This window comes from Gorilla gorilla, chromosome 1, assembly GCF_029281585.2.
Source record: "Gorilla gorilla gorilla isolate KB3781 chromosome 1, NHGRI_mGorGor1-v2.1_pri, whole genome shotgun sequence".
Classification (NCBI taxonomy): domain Eukaryota; kingdom Metazoa; phylum Chordata; class Mammalia; order Primates; family Hominidae; genus Gorilla; species Gorilla gorilla.
The window spans coordinates 6,047,714-6,057,003 of record NC_073224.2 but is presented as its reverse complement, the minus strand read 5'-3'; the positions used below and the strand labels follow the sequence as shown (position 1 = coordinate 6,057,003).

Genomic DNA, 9,290 nt, shown 5'->3' with positions numbered 1-9,290 from the left:
TCTATAGTATGTGTTGTTATTTCTCCTTTTTATAATAATACTTTTTAAATTTTCTACAGTTATTACTAAGAAAAGCAATAAATAAATGGAAGAATATACTCTATCCAATGTGTTATCAATTGTCTAATTCGGGTTTTTTTCACTCTTTTCCCTCATGGCAAGATGATGCAATGGTTTGACCTGTGAGCAAAGCTGTCTTCAAGGAAACAGTCTGGTGAAGTCTGTTTGCCATTAGTAGATGCTTGTTTTCATTTGGAGGGTTAGAGGAGTTAGGCAATTGGAAAAGTCTATAGAATCAGGCCCTACCATTCAACAAAGGCCAGAGAGACTCCCCCAGGACTGCTCCCATGGAGGCCACCACAGCCCTGTGAGGAGTCCCTGCGGACAGCAACATTCTTCGAGTTTGTCGTCCCAGGACCGCACGTGTTAGACTCGGCAGCATCAGCTGCTCTTCAGGGAGAGTCATCAAGTTCATAAGTGTTTCATCATCTGAAACCCTTTCGCAGAAAAGCAGGCTGGTGTTTCACTGATCACAGAGCAGATTGATCACAACGAAAATGACAAGGCTGTCATTCATCGAGATGACTATACTGGAAGTATCTTATTGGAAATAAAATTCCTCAGGGTATTACATTTCTTCCTTTGTTCCAGTAAGAAAGGAATAATTTATTGTTATCTTATTAACTTTTAATAATATACGTATTATAGAATTATTTAGTATCAATTGATATTAATCACCAATGTAACAGTTAATATATATTTAATACAGCAAATATAATTGATAAAATTATACTAACATTGTGTTATATATTACAGATCACATAAAATAACTCATAAGCATATTTAACCTAATACAAAGCTATAATTTAGAGAGTACTTGCTGTGCATATTATATCTGAAACTCTCTGCAATCCTATTACTTAGGCTGTAGAAATAAGTAGTGTGTACCCCTACAGGTATAAATGGAAAAAAAAGATACTCAAAAGTTTTAGGTGACTTGCAACGTACCTCAGAAAAGAAGAGAACTAAACTAAAAAAATAACTGATTTCAGATCTTGAGCCTTTTCCTCCTGGTGGTATATTTTTCCAGGCAAATCTGACTTAAATTATAAACATTTTTTCCTCTGAAAATTGGAGCAATGTTGAATATTAGTTTTCTTTTCCTCTCTTCTTCCTCCCTCCCTTCCTTTCTTCCTTTTTTCCCCTTGTTTTTAAATAACTGATCTCCCAGACTCCAAAACAGGAAGATGTGGATGAGTGAGAGATGGTTGATAGAGGTTTCAGCCTCATGGTGAGCAACATAATTCTACTTCCTGGGTGAAGCATGACACATCACTTTGGAGTATAAATGCGCACTCAAGAAGGAGGGGTGCTCTCCTTCCTACAGTGCAGATGTTACTACTGTGAAGCCTGTCACAACTGGTTTGCTTGCTTTGTCATGAAGGTTTCATTTTGGAAATAGCAGTTCATCTTTAAAATATTTTATTGCTTTTGAATGAACCTAATTGCTGTTCTTTCGCCTTGCATGGCCGTCTGTGCTGGTGTCATTTGTTTCCTAGAAGTGGATAAATTAATTGATTTGGTTAAGGAGAGTTTTGCTCTGCAGCCTTATGGACTGAGTCCCCTTGTTTCAGTGTCTGTGGAAGAACAGTAGATTGAACTACATGGCCAAGAAATGCAATATCCACTCTCACTTTTGTTCTCCTGAATACACCTGAGATATGCTCACCCTGACTAGCTCATGTCCATCTCACTGCTGATTTGCATAATTATCCTCATTGTAAACCACCTGTTCAATTTGGGAAAAGGCCTCCTTACATAGACCTAGAGTTAATTAGCTCTGACAGGCACCAGTCTTATCCTGGACACTGTCCCTAAATGGACTCCATTTTTGGGAGCGGACATTAAATACACTTATTTCACTGAGAAGCTGGGCAGCAAGTGAAAATGCTTATCTCCTATAAATTGTGGAAATTCCGTTGAGTCTACTTTTCCTTACCCCTTTTCCGTCTACTTCCTGATTTTTCTCTGAGACATTATGTGATACAGATGGATGATGATCATTCAATTTGGCATATGTGTGTTTTATTTGTCTGTACCATGACTCACATTTTGCAGTTGTTTTATTTGATGGGACAGACATTGACTGACAGTGGCTGGAGCAGGGCTGACAGTGAATTTCTGAAACGGTTTACCTGATTCTCTGCTTTCTGAGTTCTTGGATATCTGAGAGACAGGGCCTCTATGCCGTTTCACTGCTGGATATATGCTTCATTCTTGGACCATAATTTTTTTTTCAAATTTTTCTAGATGATGTTGCTTCATTGTCTTTTGGAATCTACTAAATAATTCCACTGAATTTTTGAAGTTTATTGGGAATTCTTTATTTTGCCTTTATACTTAGAAAATTACTTTCTGCTCCAGGAAAATATAGTTTATTAGTCTAGTAATGTATTAATTGACTAAAATCTACCATTTGTTATGGCCAATGACATGTTTATTTACTGAAAATACATTCAGTCCCCTTTGGTTTTAAGTCTCTTAACATAAGAAAGCAATTTGTTAAAAACTGACATTACTTTACTCTTATGCTTTCTGTGTCCTTTGCTAAGTATTTCTAAAACAAAATGAAAACCCATGAGATTAGTCTTGGCCAGGGCAAGATATTTGAAATAAAAAAGGAAATAATATGACCAATTGCAAGAATTCTTATTTATAAATTTTAAGTTAATGATAAAGAATATAAAGTGTGCATTGCAATGTAAAAGGTTACATAAGAAAAGCTGCAATATAAAAAGGATGAATATGTGTCTGATTTAAATAAACATTTGACACGTTATTAATATATTGAACATTAATGATATCTGAAACTATTCATTTTATAAAGGATATGCATTTTCTTTAGAGAATAATAATAGCATCCATATGTAAATCACAGAATTCTGAACAAGAGAAAGATAGTGCTATCAACGGGAAAGGGCTGACCCGCACCACTGATCCCCCAAAATAACCAGGTAGAAGAAGAGTCCTACAGCCTGTTACAAGGTGATTAATTGACTAGATGCTCTGAGAAGAAATTGGAACTTGGATGATCTGAAGATAGTTATCTCAATTGATTGTTCACAGCCAGTTACAGGTAGAATTCCTTGTTCTACATTTTCCTCCCCTCTCACTAGTGCACTTGAGTAGTCTTTAAAAAAAAAATGCAACTTCAGAGACCCCCATGCTTGAACCACTGGGAGAAGGAACCTTAGGATGACCTACTTGCATACAATAAATATGTTGGATGTCACGATAAGATAAGTATAAATTGAGGCAAACTTTCTCTCACCACAATTCTACAGGCAAAATGGGGAGATTGGAAGAAAAGATGTGGGCTTGTAAAAATCCAATTACATTTTACTTTAATTTTATAAAGAAGGTTCACATCAAGAAATTCCAAGTGAGGTTCAGACCAATCACCTCAGAATAAACTGATTGGATGATAATGCTGATTCCTAAAGCATCATTGATCTGAGATAGCCATAATTTTTTTTGATATCTTGAAAGATTGGCAGAAACACAACGGATTAGAACATCTTTATGGAAATTATGAAAATATGAATAACTCACAAGATTAATGTCTTTGTAATAGGTTAAGTGGAAATATAAAACTACATTTTATAAATCACATATGTGTAAAAGTAAATCATTTTAGAGAAATTTACAAGTTGTACTAGTGTCTTTAATACATTTAAAGAAATTTGACTAAATTTGTAACTTACATCAGGGTTTGGAATTTTATGTTTAAAATGTTTACAATTACTGGTTGCTTAATATATTGCTCTTAAGTATTGAAAAATTGTATGTTCGTAGATTTGTAACAAGAGATTTAAGAAACACAAGTATTACTAATCCTTTTTTGCAGACATGACTCTTGAGGGTCAAATATATAGAAATATCTATATTGATTATTAGCTCTGTAAAATCCCATGGGAATGGGATTTGGGCAATACAGGAACGTGCAACTATAAGATACTAACACACACAAAATATGAACATATATAAGTAAAAATAACTATTAGTGACTATATAATCTATAGGAAATATTTTAATTTCGGTTGTATGGACCTCTTCATTGAGAATATAAATATTTCATTCCCATTCTAGATGGGGAATCAGATTCACAATCTAATGTGCTGTCTCTTTTTAGTGCAAATTCACAGTTCATGTTGGAAATACACTCTGAGTTTTACATTGATTTTTAAAAGGTAAAGTGAAGCAAACATACTTTTACGTGGTACACACATGATTATAAATAAAGTTTACTTTTGTCCTCCAGGTAAAGCCACTTCAGCCGATCATACAGCATGTGGCTGGCCAACCAGACCCTGGGTGGTGACTTTTTCCTGTTGGGAATCTTCAGCCAGATCTCACACCCTGGCCGCCTCTGCTTGCTTATCTTCAGTATATTTTTGATGGCTGTGTCTTGGAATATTACATTGATACTTCTGATCCACATTGATTCCTCTCTGCATACTCCCATGTACTTCTTTATAAACCAGCTCTCACTCATAGACTTGACATATATTTCTGTCACCGTCCCCAAAATGCTGGTGAACCAGCTGGCCAAAGACAAGACCATCTCGATCCTTGGGTGTGGCACCCAGATGTACTTCTACCTGCAGTTGGGAGGTGCAGAGTGCTGCCTTCTAGCCGCCATGGCCTATGACCGCTATGTGGCCATCTGCCATCCTCTCCGTTACTCTGTGCTCATGAGCCATAGGGTATGTCTCCTCCTGGCATCAGGCTGCTGGTTTGTGGGCTCAGTGGATGGCTTCATGCTCACTCCCATCACCATGAGCTTCCCCTTCTGTAGATCCCATGAGATTCAGCACTTCTTCTGTGAGGTCCCTGCTGTTTTGAAGCTCTCTTGCTCAGACATCTCACTTTACAAGACTTTCATGTACTTGTGCTGTGTCATCATGCTCCTGATCCCTGTGACGGTCATTTCAGTGTCTTACTACTTTATCATCCTCACCATCCATAAGATGAACTCAGTTGAGGGTCGGAAAAAGGCCTTCACCACCTGCTCCTCCCACGTTACAGTGGTCAGCCTCTTCTATGGAGCTGCTATTTACAACTACATGCTCCCCAGCTCCTACCACACTCCTGAGAAAGATATGATGTCATCCTTTTTCTACACTATCCTTACACCTGTCTTGAATCCTATCATTTACAGTTTCAGGAATAAGGATGTCGCAAGGGCTTTGAAAAAAATGCTGAGTGTGCAGAAACCTCCATATTAAAGTGTGAAAGAACTTAAGTTGGTCCTCTCTTCTTAGAGTCTCTCTTCACTTTAGGTGTCCTTCCACCAAACAATCAGCATATTGTGGTGGTGTCTGACTCCCTGAGTTGTCCTTCAGGGGGATTCAGTCCAGTGTTCTTCCCTCCTATAATCACACTTGAGATGATGTTCACTTATCCCCGCCTTCCCTCGTAGCATTGATCTCTAGTCCAGTCCTTCGGGGCCAATGGTCCTTTTTTTAGCTTACAGTGGAGAAATATGAAAATCAATGTGTTTATGACCCTTGAGCACCTTCCACCACTGAGAAAATTTGTTTTGCTATCATGGGCCCATTGATGAGTATGAAATAACACCATATTCAGAGTGTTCCTCAGCATCCACTCTGTGCTAAACGCTTTTCATTCACCACCTCATTCGACCCTCACCCTCTGTGGCTGAGGCTAAGGTCATCCACATTTCACAAGTGACAAAACAGCCTCTGAGGCTTCCCCTGACTTGCCCCAAGCAGGGGATCCTCAGGGACAGGCGGTTCATGCATCCATAGGCATTTGGAGATAAACACATTCAAGACCTCAGAGATGCTAGATGTACAGTTGAGATTTTTCTTCCATCAGAATTTCTAGAATGTGTTCTCAACCAAATTCTCATTTTCTGTGAGCATATAAGAAGTCAAACCTCCCAAAATTAGACCAGAGACATGGGCTATCCAGGAGACATGGGCTACAACATGTTTGGAGTATAATTGGTTTATTCATAGACTTAAGCAGAGAAATATGGAAGTTTCTCACACTTCTCCCTGTTCAAGCCAATGGTGACACATACTTAGAATATAATTTCAAATCACAGTTTTATGTATGTGCATGATTGTATTTGTATTTAACAAATAACATAATTACAACATCTTGTGTGATTATTATGATCTGGCACCATTTGTAGTGCGTGACATGTATGGAACACTTTTATTTTCACAGCCTATTATTAGCCTTATTCTACAGTTGATTTAACTGAGACCCATGGGTTTGAGTAACCTGAACAAAAGGGTGTGCAGCTTATAAAGTGCTCAACAGGGATTTAAGCCCAGGCAGGCAGGCTGGAGTCCCTGCCCCTGACCACCGCATGTGCTACGTCTTGTGGAGTCTGTGGCCTTTTCCACACTGCATTGCCTCTCCATCTGGGAGGGCCATACTCCAATCTTGGAAACACTATAGTTCCTTCCATACCCAATGTTTTCACGTGGCTTTCCCTCTCTTCGGAATGTTCTTTTTTATCTGTAAGTACAAGGATACGAAGATAACTTTCCATGACTACATAATCTTCCTTTAGGCCCAAGTCATTCATTCATTCAACAAATAACTACTGAGCCCCTATAGTTTGCCAGGCCCCGTTCTACAAACTGAGGATACATCAATGAGCAAAACAAATAAAAATCTTCATCTTTTTTAGCACTTAAAGGGTGTATACAGAAAATAAATTTGGTAATTGAGAAGAAGACATGGAGTATTATCAGAAGAAAAGTGTTGGAAAATCTTGAGCAGGAGAGGGGTCTTGGAGTGTAGGGGTCACGTTTCATATAGGGATTTAGGCTAATCCTCACTGGTTATAGTTGAGCAAAGATGTGGAGTTTACAAGTTAATGAGCCACATTGATATTGGGAGAAATGCTTTCAAGACAGAGCACAGGGACATCTACCAGTCTGTCAATCAAGAGTCCAGCAGGACCACGTCTCAGTAATAGGGATGAACTAGATGTAGATTGAGTCTAACTCAAATTATAAAAAATGATAGCAAAATAAATTTTTCCAACAAACAAAAGTGGATAAAATTCTTCAGCCATAGAAAAATTATCTCAAAAGTAAACTCAGAAATATAAGCAAAAATGACAAACATCAACCCCAAAGAGTAATATGTAAATGAGTCATAATCAATATTGACTTAGCAATAATTTTAATGTAATACAGTTTAGATTTGTGCAAAACTTAAATGTATGAAAACTCATGTTGAAGATAGTTATATCAATATTGATGTAGTAGAGAGGTAGTAATTTGTGTTAAACTTTAGTAAATCAAGAGTACATGCTGTAATGTTTATAGTAACCGCCAAAACAAGTTTATAAAATGAAAAAATGATAGATTATTTTATATTTCTAAAAGAAGCAATGAAAGAATGAAAAAGAGACGTGAAACAGATGGGCCAAATAGAATATGGTTAGAAGTTATAGCTCACATAGAACCCCGATTATATCAGTAATTATTACACATTGCATGCATGTATCAAAATATCACATGTGCCCCATAAATATGTACAAATATTATGTAGCAATAAAATGTAATATACTAAATGTTCCAAGTAAAATACTGAGATTATCAGATTATACAATATTATGATTACAGACACCTTAAGTATAAGGATGCAGAGAGACTGAGGCTGTAAGAATGAAAGATGTGGCTCCTCCTGCCAATCACAGCTGCTGGGCCCAGGGTGGTTCCGTCCATCCTCCGCCTCACCATGGCTTCCTACAGCCATCGCCAGTTGTCGGGCACATTGTCCTTCCGGGGCCTGGGCGGAGGCTCCGTGCGTTTTGGGGCGGGGTCGTCTTCAGCGCGACCAGCATGCACTGGGGCTCCGGCGGCGCGGCGTGTCGGTGTCTTCCGACATTATTTCATACATTATGTACATATATTTCATACATTATGAAATCATGACCCACCATCAAGCTCGTTAACATTTCCATCACCTCACATAGTTATTTTTTTTGGGTGTGGTTAGAACACTTAAGATATCCTCTTAACAAATGTCACGTATACAAGATTTATCCTCTTAACAGATGTCAAGTATACAAGACAATATTGCTAACTGTAGTCACCATGCTGTATTTAGCCCTCTAGAAATTATTCACTTTTGCATGACTGAACTTTGTTTGTACCATTTGACCAATCTGTATTCGTTTCCCTAAACTCATCACGGGGGACCAACATGCTACTGTTTCTATGAGCTAGTCTACTATTTTAGATAAGTGAGAATATATGGTATTTATCTTTCTGTGTATTTTTCACTTAGCATAATATAGTTCAGGTTCATTCATGTTGTGCCAAATGGCAGGATTTACTTTGTTTGGGGCTACAAAATAAAGAATATTTCATTGTGCAAATATGTGTATTTATATTCATTACATTTTCATTCATTTACAGTTATTTTTCTATTTTTGCTATTGTGAGTAATGCTGCAATAAACACTGGTGTGCCGATACCTCTTTGAGATCCCGCTTTCACTTCTTTGGGTGAACCATTACCTAGAAGCATGACTGCTAGATCATATGATACACTATTTTTAACTTTTTGAAGAAACGCTATACATTTTGCTTATAATTGCTGTGCCAATTTCCATTCTCACCAACAATGTTCAAAGGTTTCTTTTTCTCCACTTTCCCTCTCGTTTCATCTGTAATGATGGCTATTCTAACCGGTGGGAGGCGATACCTCGTTGTGGTTTTAGTTTGCGTTTGCCTGATGCTTAGTGATGTTCAGCTCTTTTTATTTACGTGGTGGCCATTTTTATGTCGTCTTTGGAGAAATGCCTACCCAGGCCCTTTGCTTATTTTTAATCAAGGTAATTGGTTTTTGCTATTGAGTTGTTTGAGCTCCTTATAAGTTCTGGATATTACCCTCTTTACAGATATATGGTTTGCAGATATTTTCTCCCATTCTGTAGGTTGCCTTTTCACTTTGTTGATCAGTTGGCCAAATATGCTCGGGTTGCTTTCTGTTCTCCCTATTGTGTTTCATTAGTCTATATGTCCATTTTTCTTTTTTATGACAATTCTTTACAGTGATAATTCCCATACCTTTGTAATATATTTTGAAATCAATGTGATGCCTCTAGTTTTGCTCAAGGTTGATTTGGGTATTTGAGATCTTTTATGGTTCTAGATGTATTTACTTATTGTTTTTTTATTTCTGTAAAGAAATACCAGTGATATTTTATAGAAATTGCAATTTATAGATTGT

The 9,290-nt window shown here is 37.4% G+C and overlaps 1 protein-coding gene and 1 long non-coding RNA gene across 2 annotated transcripts; one reads left to right on the top strand and one right to left on the bottom strand.

The window, feature by feature from the left end:
* The first annotated feature begins 441 nt into the window (after window positions 1-441).
* LOC115932969 (olfactory receptor 2T10) lies at window positions 442-7,630 on the top strand. Its single transcript, XM_055381386.2, has 2 exons — window positions 442-650; window positions 4,322-7,630. The coding sequence occupies exon 2, from the start codon at window positions 4,350-4,352 to the stop codon at window positions 5,286-5,288; it is 939 nt and encodes a 312-aa protein (XP_055237361.2). The 5' UTR covers window positions 442-650; window positions 4,322-4,349; the 3' UTR covers window positions 5,289-7,630.
* LOC129532332 (uncharacterized) lies at window positions 6,018-7,866 on the bottom strand. Its single transcript, XR_008678029.2, has 2 exons — window positions 7,681-7,866; window positions 6,018-6,555 (listed from the first exon to the last, which is right to left on the bottom strand). It is a non-coding gene; the product is annotated as an uncharacterized lncRNA (long non-coding RNA).
* Between the last annotated feature and the right edge of the window lie 1,424 nt (window positions 7,867-9,290).

Bases quoted from the DNA above. Each gene is read 5' to 3' on its own strand.
- LOC115932969 (XM_055381386.2), top strand. From the start codon at position 4,350: ATGTGGCTGGCCAACCAGACCCTGGGTGGTGACTTTTTCCTGTTGGGA.